The sequence below is a fragment of the Symphalangus syndactylus genome, chromosome 8 (genome assembly GCF_028878055.3).
Source record: "Symphalangus syndactylus isolate Jambi chromosome 8, NHGRI_mSymSyn1-v2.1_pri, whole genome shotgun sequence".
Classification (NCBI taxonomy): Eukaryota; Metazoa; Chordata; class Mammalia; order Primates; family Hylobatidae; genus Symphalangus; species Symphalangus syndactylus.
The window spans coordinates 13,971,905-13,984,715 of record NC_072430.2 but is presented as its reverse complement, the minus strand read 5'-3'; the positions used below and the strand labels follow the sequence as shown (position 1 = coordinate 13,984,715).

At 62.7% G+C, this 12,811-nt stretch overlaps 1 protein-coding gene across 1 annotated transcript; it reads left to right on the top strand.

Moving 5' to 3' along the window:
• The first annotated feature begins 287 nt into the window (after positions 1 to 287).
• On the top strand, positions 288 to 12,215 carry EXOC3L4 (exocyst complex component 3 like 4). Its single transcript, XM_055291387.2, has 12 exons — positions 288 to 829; positions 2,106 to 2,515; positions 4,031 to 4,685; positions 5,839 to 5,950; positions 6,168 to 6,290; positions 6,638 to 6,738; positions 6,892 to 6,972; positions 8,711 to 8,825; positions 9,349 to 9,468; positions 9,556 to 9,708; positions 10,318 to 10,439; positions 11,688 to 12,215. The coding sequence occupies exons 2-12, from the start codon at positions 2,122 to 2,124 to the stop codon at positions 11,863 to 11,865; spliced, it is 2,154 nt and encodes a 717-aa protein (XP_055147362.1). The 5' UTR covers positions 288 to 829; positions 2,106 to 2,121; the 3' UTR covers positions 11,866 to 12,215.
• The last annotated feature ends 596 nt before the right edge of the window (positions 12,216 to 12,811 follow it).

Sequence of the window (12,811 nt, the reverse complement as noted above, 5' to 3'; positions counted from 1 at the left end):
CCATCTGGGGACCTCACTGGCCCTTCATTGAAGTTCTGGTTTGGGACAAAAGCAGGCTGAGTGGCCCCCACGCCTCTGCCTATGTAACCTCCTAAGAGATTCACCACACAGCTGCCCCTCCCTACCCAGCCTTCGTCTGGGCTTCCTGGGAGAGGACCTCCACATTTGACCCCACTCTGGGACCTGCTGACACCTTGGGTCTCTCCGCTGGGAGGGGGCTTCTGGGCGGCAGTTCTGACTCCCTGGGGGTGGAGACATGGCAGGTCCCGCCTCTGCTTCCAGCTCCAAGCAGGCTCCCCAGCCTGAGGTGCGCAGCCAGTGGCAGACTCTGTCCCTCTGTGAGCCTCAGGTTCCTCATTTGTGAAATGGGCAAATGACACCCCCTAACTTTGTTGTCACAGTAGCTGATCTGTGTCAGGCATCAAGCTGGGCACACAGTAGGTGCTTACTAAGTGTGAGCTCTCCCAAACAAAAAGGCGGGGCCTGGCTTGTCCTTTCCCACATCCTGGCCTCCGTCCCCTTGACAGCAGTGGATGCAGCATGTGCCGAACCGTTCTCTTCACGACACCCCTGCCCTGCTGGGCGCCAGCCCCCATGCCAAGCATGAAGGGGCACCAGGGAGAGAGAGGGGAGTGGAGGCTGGGACAGATGGCGCCCTGAAGTGTGTGGGTCAAGTCCGAATCAGGCAGGGTCCCTGAACCCTGGCGCTGGGGGAAGTCACCGACCTGTGGCCAGGGCGGGGCTGATAAGCTCCATCAATCACTTGGCTGTCTCTCCCACCTCGGGCCTCCATCCAGCTGCTTAGCCGCCTCTGGGAACCTCAAGGAAGGTAGGTAGGCCGCAGCTGGGCCCAGCAGGCACCTTGCTGGAGGGCGAGGGACTGGGCTCTGCCCACCTTGGTGTGATTCCGCCCCAGCAAAATGGGGCCTGGGGAGGCACACTTTCTGCCCGATGTCACCCAAGGGTTGGGTGGTGGGTCAGGCGGGTGCTTTGGTCCTGGCTTCTGGGTGGGGGGCCCTGGGGCTGGGCTAGGGGCAGGTCCAGCCCTTCTTTGGCCCCAGTTTCTCCCAGGGGAAAGTGAGGCTTTGCTGGCCTAATGCCCTCCCCAACTCATGGCCCAGCTTGTGCAATGGAGTGGTTGGGAGGCCCCTCCTCTCTCCCAACCTAAAGCCAGGAAAGCAAACACAGCTCCTAAGGCTGGAAGGGGGTGTGGGTGGAGCCTGGCAGTCCAGAGTGCTGAGGGCCCTGGGGGAGCAGGAGCAGCCGCAGCTCAGCCACCCCCATGTCCCTGGGACACCCCCCTCCATTCCTTGTGTTGGGGAGGGGCCAGAGCACGCTATGGTGGAGAGGGAGAGGAGTGGGGGGAGGAGGAGAGGCAATGGGTGGGAAACAGCATTGAGAACCCCCCCGGTCCCTGGTTAAATATAGACCCGAGGCTCCTCCTGCTGCTGCCCCGGCGGCTGCACGGCCATGATAAGCCGCAGGGTGGCCTTGGCCACTGCCCTCAGGCCCCACACCTCCTTGGTGGGCTCTGTGACACCCGGGAAGGGGGTGGGCTCCCATGGGGGTCCCTGCCCTCCCCTTTGAGCCAAAGTAGTCAGGCCTTTTGGGCTGAAGGCGGGTGAGCTGAGGGACCTGGAGGGCAGTGAAGGAGCTGGTGGGGGCTTGGGGGAGGGCTTTAGGCCTCAGCACCTAACATCTGGGAAGGCCTAGATGTGGCTGCTGGTCCTGCCCTCGGGTGTTGTGAGCTGTGGTCTGGAATGGGCCGCAGAACCTGCATGTCAGTGCCCTCCTCCAATTCTAATGGGAGGGTCTGGCCTGGCAGAGGCCAAGTGACGGTGGGCACCAGGGGAGACCCTTTTTGGGGGATGGTCTCAGGAAAGGCTCCTGATGGAAGCAGCTGTCTATATCTCCGTGCCCAGCTGCGGCCTGGCACACTGAGGGCTCTTGCCAAGAGAGTGGCCGGGTGATGCTTCCTTTTGACAACCTGAGGGCTGCCTCCTCTGGGGAGCCTTCCTTGACCAAGCCCCTGGCTGTGGCCAGGCCCCACAGGGCCACAACACGGTTCTGCATCTGCTCCTGTGGCCACTCCTTCTTGCCCCCAGCTCTCCTGCTGCCAAGATGCCATCACCACAGACAGAGACTCCTGGGCCGGAGCTGCAAAGTCCGAAGGAGGCTGAGGAGCCGCAGACTCCAGCTCAGGACTCCCGGCGAACAAGCAGCAGGAAAGAGCCCAATGCCCACCGCAAGGATGGCACAAGGCTGGGCCTGGGCTCCCTGAGGCAGGCCTTCTCCCGGGCCAGCCAGCGGGCTTTGACCCAGGTCTCCAAGGAGGATACGGGCCTGTTCCGGCGAAGCTCCTGCTCCCTGTTTCGGTCCTTCCGGCAAGCCCTGGATGAGGGCCCAGCTACCGGCCATTCCCAGGCCACTCCTGAGGTGCCCTCGGGGGTCATGAATGGTGTCAGCCAGCAGGCAGCCACTGGGGCAGCGTCTGAGGAACTGAAACCCGAGGCAGGTAAGGGCCTCAGAAACAACACTAAGCATGAAAGGAAACGGGCCAGAGGTCAGGGCAGCTCAGCTGAGGCTTCCGGAAAGGCTCTCCTCCCTAGCTCCCCAAACCCTGCCAACGAACACATGCAATTATTTATTTATTTGAGACTGGGTCTCCACTCTGTCACCCAGGCTGGCATGCAGTGGTACAATCACAGCTCACTGCCACCGTGACCTCCTGGGCTCAAGCGATGCTCCCACCTCAGCTTCCTGAGTAGCTGGGACTACAGGTGTGAGCCACTGCACCCAGCTAAATTTTTTTTTTTTTTTTTTTTTTTTTGAGACCGAGTCTCACTCTGTCACCCAGGCTGGAGTGCAGTGACGCAATCTCGGCTCACTGCAACCTCCACCTCCCAGGTTCAAGTGATTCTTCTGCCTCAGGCCCTGAAGTCACTAGGACTACAGGCGCGTGCCACCACACCTGGCTAATTTTTTTTTGTATTTTTAGTAAGACGGGGTTTCACCATATTGGCCAGGCTGGTCTTGACCTCCTGACCTCGTGATCCATCCCCTCGGCCTCCCAAAGTGCTGGGATTACAGGCGTGAGCCACTGTGCCCGGCCTAATTTTTTAAATTTATTTTTATTTTTTTGTAGAGATACGGCCTTGCTATGTTGCCCAGGCTGGTCTCGAACTCCTGAGCTCACCCTATCCTCCTGCTTTGGCCTCCCGAAGTGCTGGGATTACAGGCGTGAGCCACCACGCCCAGCTGGACAATTGCACTTTAAATTCTTGCAGCATCTCTGCAATGGGAGCCCCCCCATTGGGCAGATGAGAAAAGTGAGGCTCAGAGAGGTGGAGTGACTTGCCTCAAGTCTCACAGCATGGAGAATGGAACTTGAACCCAGATATGCATGGCCCTAGAGCCCCAGCCTCTCCATGGCCTTTCACAGCCTGGCTCCTGGTCAGACTAGGGCCATGCACACAGCTGATCGCACGGTTGCAGAGGGTGCAAGGCTCGCAGAGGTACCAGGAGGGGAGGTCAGGGGGATTGCCCAGAGGAGGATACACAGGGGTTGGGAAGAGGGGGACACGGAGGTGGAGAGCTCTTGTCGGGTGGAGGCTGGCGGAGAGTGGGGAGCAGCAGGAATGTAAAGCTGGACACGGGCAGGACGCGCCCTGCCTGAGCTCCGACACTATTAGACCTGCAATCAGGGCTGAGCATGAGGCTATCAGGTCCGGCTCAGCCGAGAGTGGAAGGTGGGTGTGGGATCCAGGCGGAAGGTAGGGATTGACCCAAATTGCTGTGTTCAGCCAGGCTTGGGGCCCCAGGTTCTGACTCTGTAAAGGTAACTCTAAGGGAGGGCTCCTGGCAGCTGGGGCCTCTTGTTCCTGGAGCAGGCCTTCAGCTGTGCTGGGGCATCTGGCAGAGGCCAGACAATCCAGCCCCGATGGATTGAGCCGCGGCCTGCAGGTCTTCCTCCAGGTTGGGGTCTTGGGGCGGTCCCTCTCACCGCCCTTCTTCTTGCCTGCCTGTGCAGAAGGCAAATCCGTGGCCGACCTCATTACTGAACGGCAACTGCTGGCGGCCTTCGAACAGCTTCTGCGCCTGGAGACGCTGCTGGTGGCCGAGAAGGCCTCGCGCACCTTTGAGCAGGACCCTACGGCCTTCGCGCGGCGTGCCATGGACGTGTGCCTGCATTACGACGGGCTGGCAGCCGAGATCGGAGTCATCGTGCGCGAGACGCTGGACAGCGACGGCGTGGACGCGGCCGCGCTGGCCGAGCTGGCCCGCGTGGTGAGCGCGGAGGAGGAGGCCCACCCTTCGCCCCCCGACGACGGCGACTTCCTGCGCACGCCGCGCCGCTGGCGCCAGCACTGGGAGGAGGCGGTGCGGCGGAGCGCTCAGGAGCGCGTGCGGCGGCTGGGCGCGGGGTGGGCCTCGGGGGAGGCTGAGGGCGCGTCGGGTTTGGCCCAGCTTCTGGCCGAGCTGGGCGGCTTGGTTCGCCGCGACCTGCAGAAGGTGCGGCAGGAGGTGCAGCCCGCGTATGCGGCGGCCGGCTTCCCCGCGTGGGAGGTCTATCTGCGTGCCTTCCACAGCGCCGTGGCCCAGAGGCTCCAGGAGCTCGCGCGCGACGCCCGCGGCTGCGAGCAGCTCTATGTCCTGCTGGACTGGGCCGCCAACGTCTACGGCAGGTGAGCCTCGGCCAGGGCGCCAAGTGGCGAGGACAGCTGCCGCTTGCCCCGCAGGCCTTGGGGAGCCGGCTTTGAGGAGCACCGGATCTTTCTTCTCTGTTTCCTCCCTGGGAGAGGGCTGAGAGCCGAGGGCTGAGAGCCGAGGGCTTCGACGTGCTTTCCTCGGCGGGTTAGGCCGGGGACGCCCCCGCCCCAGGTTTTCTAGGGGTCACCCATACACAGTTCCAGAATTTGAAGTTTCCGCGGGGAGGTTCCCATGGGAGTAGGGCCTGTGCTGGGTCCACCAGGTGCCTTTGGGCGCATCAGAAAAGGGCACATCTTGGCCAGGCGCCGTGGCTCACGCCTGTAATTCCAGCATTTTGGGAGGCTGAGGCGGCTGATCACCTGAGGTCAGGAGTTCGAAATCAGCCTGGCCAACACGATGAAACCCCGTCTACAAAAATACAAAAATTAGCCGGGCATAGTGGCACGCACTCAGCTATTCCGGAGGCTGAGGTAGGAGAATCGCTTGAACCCGGGAGGTGGAGGTTGCAGTGAGCCGAGGTCGCGCTACTGCACCCCAGCCTGGGCGACAGAGCAAGACTCTGTCTCAAAAAAAAAAAAAAAAGAAAAGGGCACCCCGCTAGGCCAGACGGGCATCTGGGTTCAGGGTACAGCCTGCAGGGAGCGGCCACCTCCCGCTCTGTGCCTGGGATGAGGATGGATTGCTTTCCCCAAGGAGCGGTTCCCAGCCCCACCGGCAGGAGCGCCACGGAGGTGGGGGAGGTTGCCCGAAGTCCCGCACTCCTTAAATTGCTCCTTAAATTGTGTGGGGTCAGACCTGTGTCTGCCCTGCTGTGGGCCTCCCTGATGTGGGCTGGAGGGTGGCCGACCCCTGAGCTGTGTTTGAGGAGAGGGCGGAGTGCCATCTGGGTAGCCGTCCTTCAGCGTTCTGCAAGAAGGCAGGAACCCAGCTGTCAGAGGCTTCCGGGGAGGGGCTGTGGCATGGCAGCCTAGAGGCGTGTGTGTGTGTGTGTGTGTGTGTGTGTGTGTGTGTGTGTGTACAGATGCCCAGGTTCGGGATTGGCGTTAGACTTTGAGCCTGGCCAGAAGAGGGGCAGCGGCTGCCGCATCAGAGCCGCGCCCGCCCTCAGCCCCCTGCCCTGCCTTCCAGTCCTGACTTCCTGGGCGCCCCGGGCCTGGCGCTGCCCGCAGAGCCGCTGCCTCCGCTCCTGGCGCCGGACGTGTGGGCCCGACTGGAGAGCGACTACACCAGCTTCCTGGAGGTCAGGCCGGGCGGGTCAGGCTGGGCGGGCCAGGCTGGAGGGGGCGGGCCCTGGGGGGGATGTGCGGCGCCCAGGCTGTCGGCGGCCAGAGCTGGCTCTGGTTCACCCTGTGGCCCCCCGGCGCGGGCTTGTGACCCGACAGGGCGGCCCTCATCCCGGACGGCGCGGGACAGGGTCCGGGAGGGTCTCACTGCGGCCCCATCCCTTCTCCCCCCAGGCCAAGATCGCAGGCTGCTTCGATAGCATCTTGCAGCTGGAGCAGAGTCACTGGGCGGCCGCCGAGGTCCCCGAGGTGCTGCAGGGCCTCTACCAGGCGCCGCTGTCCATGGACGTCCATATGGTGCGGCCCGGGAGCAGGGGCTGAGAAGGGGCGTGTGTTCAAGCCTCACGCACACGGTGGCGATATCCAGAACGAATGCCTATCCAGTCCCAACCAACCCTTCCGTTAGATGGGAGCCTGAGGCCCCACGTGGGGGGAAATCGGGGACCCCCGGCGCGCCGACGGGCTGGGAGGCTGCTGGATGGGGGTTTGCGGGAGTTGACTCTCCGGTTGGGCGGCTGAAAGCTGGAGGGGCCGAGACTGAGAGACACAGCGGGGCGGGCTGGAGGCGCTGCGGGGCTACCAGGGGAGCCGCGGCATCAGGTCGGCGGCTGGGACGCACGCTCAGTGCTGGGCTTCCCTCGCAGCTCGTGGCCGAGCACGTGAAGGCGGCCGGCGCCATCTCCGCGGAGCTGGAGGCCACCACCCTGCGAATCTGCACGCGGGCGCTCGGCCTCTTCGTGCCCAGGTGCGGACGCATCCTCAGTAGGGGAGCGACCTGGCCCGGTGTGCTCTGCAGGTGGGAGGGAGGAGTCTGCGTAGGGACGTGATTGGGAGGGTGGACCCAGGGTCATCGCGCAGCCAGGGAGGGTCCCCAAAGGCTTTGTGTATCCCTCCCCAGGTTTGAAAAGGCTTTTCTGGCGTCGGAGGCGGTGAGCGAGCCGCACCTGGGCGCCTACATCAACTCCTGCGAGGAGCTCAGGTAGGGCTCGCCCGCTCCTGCGCAGGCGCGGCGTGGCCAGCAGGGGGCGCGCGAGCGCCGGGAACCTGGATGGAGGGGAGTGCGCGCGCGTGGAGGGGGCAGAGGTGAGGAGTGTGTGTGTGTGTTTGTGTCTGTGTGTTGGTGGATCTGAGGGGTGTGTGTGCGTGTGTGTGTAGCAGAGTTGGGGGTGTGTGTGCGTGTCTGATGGAGCTGAGGGTGTGTGCGTGTGTGTGCATGTGTGGAGAGCTGAGGCTGTGTGTGCGCGCGTTTGGCAGAGCTGAGGTGTGTGTGTGTATGTGTGTGTGTGTTGGAGCTAAGAGGTGTTTATGCATATGCGTGTAGGGGTGGAGCTGAGTGGTGTGTGTGTCAGAGCTGAGATGCATGTGTCTTGTGTGTGTGTGTGTGTGTGTGTGTGTCCATCCGAGCAGAGGCCCTGGGGGAGTGTGGATGGCTCTTCAAGGCTGAGCAGAGGCTGAGGGGTTCTAGCTCCCTGCCTGCTGCCCTGGGCTCCATTTTTCCCTCCCTTCATCCCAGGCAGCATTTCTTCTATCTTGGGGCACCTCCTTCTCTGGGAAGCCTCCCTCAGCCTGCACCCTGGGCTGTGCTGGGGTGAGGTCTGGGTCTCTGTGTCCCCAGAAGGCAGAGGCCCTCCCTGTGGGCTGGCAGTGGCTGTCGGCCTTCTGCGCCCTCAGCTCCAGGCCAGGCCTCAGCAGATGCAGCAGCGCTGAGGGTGGCCAGCGCCGGAGGCACAGACTGAGCCACCCCATCTGGGTTCATCCTTTTTTAAAAGTTTGTAAATTTTAGTGTCCCAAAGTACTTCTCATTTATCTGACTTCAAAGAACAGCTGTGCCACCTGCTGGCTGTGTGCTCCGGGACAAGCCGCCTCCCCTCTGTGGCTCTTTTGCCACCTGCCAAATAGGATCAGAGCACCTGCTCCCTGGGGTGGTGTGGGAACTTCGTGCTTTAGGGGACTCAGTTCCCATTGGCTCTTTGTGAGCACTTGTCACTGCCAGGCACTTTGTGGGTGCCTTCCCTGCCTGACGCGTCTCATCTCAAGCACAGTATACCCACGCACAGGTGCAGAGCACAGGCCTGGAAAGGAGGTGCCACTTGCCCATGGCCACGCAGCCAGGAAGTGGTGGAGCTGGGACTTGAACTAGGCCTGCCTAAATCCAAAGCATGACCATCAGGCACTGCTTCTCCATCACTCTCGTCCTTAATCCGTGCCAGGCTTGTCCTTGGTGCTGGGACCCCGGGGTTTCAGCTCCAGGGAGCGTTCTCTGCCCCTTGGTAGGCAGCCTCTGGCCAAACCCTTGATGGAACTCCAGCCTGCCCTACTGTGTCCCTGGCTGCGGGGACTGGGTATAGCCTGGCCCTCAGTTTCCTCAACAGTGAAATAGGGACATTGTCACCTTCAGGGGGCAGTTATGAGGCTCAGGGTAGGGTGTGTTCCAGGCATGGCTATGCCGTACTGTTTATCACCAAGAGGGATAGAAGGTCTGTCCCAGAGCTGCCAGAGGAGAACGGGTCACCCACCCCCTGACCCACCCCTCTGTGACTGGCTCCCTGGGCTTCTGTGCTGTCCCCCACTTGACTCTGCTCGCAGACAGCTACAATGGGGAGCCCCACGGGCTGCCCTTCACATTGTAGTCTAAGTGAGCGGAGCTGTGTGCCCGGCTCTGTTCCCCAGCTTGGTCTCCCTTGCCCACCTCATCGCTGGTCCTGGCGCCTCCCCAGGACCAGTCTTCTCTCCAGGTTCCCAGGAACCCAAGAGGAGCTGGAGAAGCCCCTGGTGATGGCCACCTGCAGCTTCCAGAAGCACCTGCTTCAGGGCTTGCAGCGTGAGTTGCAGGTGACTGTGACAGGCCTTCTCTCCTTACTTCCCATGCCCAGCAGGTACCACCTATTTCCTAGAGCCTGGGGGCCCAGGTCACAAGATTCATTTATTCCAGGGGCGAGCCCATGGGTGTGTGTGTAGGGTAGTGGGCAGGGGACCCAGGTGAGGTCCCAGCTGAGCAGGGGCGGCTGGGAGACGCCTGCCTTCTCACTTCAGTCTCCAGCTCTTAGTGGTCACCCCCGAAGCCTGGGATGGTGGGTCCAAGGATCCAGGCCCGGGGTCCTCACCCAGTCCCTCAAGGCTTCCCCAGGGCATGTCCTGAGCAGATCTGACTGGACAAACTCAAACCCTGCCCCTGGAGCTTGGGGCCTGGGAGAGGCATTCTGGGAAAGGGCTCCTGACATAACCTGTGGCTAGGAGAGGGAATGGCACCCCACACCCAAGAAGGAAGGGTCAGGAGTGGCACACTGGGCTTCGAGGGAGGGGTTAGGTTGGGGGGGTGGTGCACATTTGCAGACTCCCAGCCCTCTGTCCCCAGCCGCTCTTCAGGGTTGTGTGCACCAGGGACTGGCTGACGCAGGACTGGCTGCATCCCCTCATGGACAAGGTGGTGACCTTTGCCGGTCATCTCCAGCGTGTGGCCCGGCCACGGGCACAGGTACCACAAGGGGGAGGGCCCCGGCAGGGCTGTGCCCAGGGTTGGGGCTGTTGACCCTGACCCTGACCCTGACCCTGGGCCACCCAGGAGACTCTGCAGGAGGTGCACCGGTTCGTGGTCCGCGAGTACCTGGCGCGGGCGCTGAGGCCACGGGCGCGGTTCCGGGGCATGGAGCGCGTGCACGGCTCCCAGAAGATGAGCCTGGATGCCCAGGCCATCAGTGACACCTTCCAGGGCCTGGTAGGGACGGCATCTGACTGCCCCTCGGTGCTCGCCTCTGTGCGGGGAGTGGTGGCGGTGACTAGGGCCCTAGCGCCGGGAGGGCTTTTGGCGGGAGTGGTTCTCCCCACTGTGGATCAGGCGGAACAGGGACTGGGACGCCTGTGGGGCTGGGGGCTGGGGGGAACCAGGTGGGAGGGTGGCACTTTGCATATATTTGCATACAGTTTGCAGGGGTGCGGGGAAGGGGCGAGGGTCACAGCCCCATCTCACGGTCAGGGCCTGTGGGAGGTGTCCCCCACCTCAGGCCAGAGCCCTCAGAGTGGAGGCACCAGCACCCCTGCACTCCCCTCGTCTGCCCCCCAGCAGCACTCTCAGGCTGGCCTGGGTTTTCCTGTCCAAGCAGGATGGGATCGGAGGGGAGATGAAGGCTGTGTAGCCCATGAGCCCTCGGTGCCCAGGCACGCTCCCGTTCTGTTTTGGGGAGGCAGCCCCAGCACCGAGCCAGAGTGACTACAGGAGGGCTGACGCTGCGGAAGGGCTGAGCTCACACTGACCTCGCGCTCCTGCAGGAGTTGGAGCAGGGGTGGGGAGAGGGCTCTTGGGGCAGGTGGTGGCTCTGTCTCGCAGGGTTCCGAGGCCACGTGGTTGGACCAAGCCATCCAGTGCGTGGCCGAGATCCTGGGCGAGACTTACAAAGATGACATCCAGCGGCACCTGGAGACTCTCATCGGGAGCTACCCCGACATCAGGTGTGTACCCCACCTGCTTCCACTAGCTTCCTACCAGGGCTTCGGGGCCAAGGGGGCTGGTATTGAAACAACCCCAGCCCAGACCTGACTGCCCAGGGGCCTGAAGACCAGAGGCAGGAGGTAGGCCTTGGACCCTCAGACTCTCAAGGCTGGAGGGAGAATGGAGAGAGCCCCTTCTCCTAATCTGCTCTCGGCCATCCTCCATCAGCCCCACCGGGGGTGGGCACGCCTCCAGTCCTGGAACCCGAGGGGGAGGCAGGCCCCCCACCCCTGGGGAGAAAGCCCTCTCTGAAAGCCAGGGGATTCTGAGACCTGGTCAGGAGGAAGGAGGTTTTGATCCCGGGTTGTGCTGGAGGGTTGTGCTGGGGGGTTGGTGAGTCATCCAAGCCTTTGGAAATCCCAGCTGGAATCTCTCCAAGTCCATTCTTCTGGAGATTCTGGGATGTGGAGCTCACAGAAAGCCCCTGGTTCATCCCCTTCCCCGGGCCACCCTGCCATGGGGTGGGGAAGGATTCCCCGTCCCTAGCAGGCCTGTCTTCCAGGCTGTGGCTCAGAGAGAGTGGCCCTGACATCACCCTGGGGGTTCCCCTCCAATTACTTCCCAACCCCGATGGCCCCTTCACCCGCAGCCGCATCACCCCCTCCCTCCCTCTCCACCACCTGCCCCCGGGTCTCCCTCTCTCCCTCCCCACCCTGCCCCCATGTCTCCCTCCCTCTCTCCCTCCCCACCCTGCCCCCATGTCTCCCTCCCTCTCTCCCTCTCCACCCTGCCCCCATGTCTCCCTCTTTCCCTCCCCACCCTGCCCTCATGTCTCCTCCCTCCCTTCATCTCCACCCTGCCCCCATGTCTCCCTCCCTCCCTCCCTCCCTCCCTCTCCACCCTGTCCCTAGATCTCCCTCTCTCTCCAGCCTGTCCCTGGATCTCCCTCTCTCACCAGCCTGGGTCTCCCTCCCTCCCTCTCCACCCGGTCCCCAGGTCTCCCTTCATGCCTTTTCGTGGGCTCTTTCCCACTCTGCACACCCCTCTCCTCTGCCCCTTCAAGCCCAGCTATGGTGTCCCCCAGGCCCACGCTCTGCCCCCTCCCCCAGCACAGCTCTTCCTGGCCTCAGTCAATCTGACCTCCCTGACTGACTCCCGGAATGCAGAGTGACTCATACGAACTCCCAAGCCCACGGGTTCCCCTTATCCTGGGGCCGGGGGTGTTGCGGAGGTGTAGGTCTGCAGTGAGTGCCCGCATGTCTCTGCAGGCGGGACCACATACTGGCCATTCTGGCCCTGCGCCGACTGGGCCGCCGGCGGAACCAGCATCTCTTGCAGCACAGCCAAGACCTGCTGAGAGCTGCGGCCAGGGTGGCGGGTGCGGAGGCCCCTCGGGGCCGCGTGCTCTTCGAGGAGATCAAGGTGCCCCGGTCATGGCTGTGCTGATCACCTGCGTCTAGTTCTCTCTGGCTCGAGCGGGGGCCGCCGCCACCGGCAGGGAGCTGTGGTCAGTGGGGGTCAGCCAGGAGCCCAGGGAGTCACTCTGGGCCCTGCCCCCAACTCTGACACTGCAGTTAGGGAATTTTTGTCATCAGCAGCCATGCACAGCTGTCAGGCCAGAAGGAGCAGCTGTGCGGGAGGCATTTCAGGCATCGTAGCGGGGAGTGTTTTGGGGCCGCAGAGCTTTCAATGCTGCCCGTCGGGGGGGGCCTCCCGCCTGACTATCCAGCTTCACCCTCTAGTCTGAAAGTGAAGAGCAGAGTATTTATTTAAAAAATAAATGTGAATTAAAATGGTGCCTCCCTAAGGAGTGGGCAGGGGATGGGAGGCCTGGGTCCCGGTGTGCTGAAGGGCCAGGCCGGAGGCTCTCTGGTGACACTATTTGGTGGGTGGCCCTCTCGTGCCCGTGGAACCCATGGGAACACTGAGGCAAGTCCAGACCAAGGAAGGCCCATGCCTGTGGCTGCCCCTACCACGGCCCGGATCCACTGGCCTTGTGCCCGGTCAGCCTTGTCCCAGCCAAAGCAGACTCGGGCCTTCCTGGGGACAAAAAGAGGACAAGGCTGGTTCTGCAGCTTGAAGAACTTGGGTTAGATGTAGGAGGGACTTCTCAGCAGTGAAAGTTGTCAAGTTACTGCAGGGGGTGTGTCACCCATGGAGTGTGTGTCCAGGGGCGACCCTGAGGTGTCAGCAGTGGAGGCAGGCGTAAGGAGACTGCTCCAGCGTGCACCTGCATCCCCGCTTCTCTCTGCAAAGCTGCCGCTGAAACTTGGCGGCAGCCTGCGGGCTGGGGTGCTGGGAAATCCATTTGCATTGGCAGCCGGGCTGGCCAAGGAGGCTGAAAGTTGAGATGGGGAGATTTCCAGAGAGCAGCTGAGACAGATGGTGACAG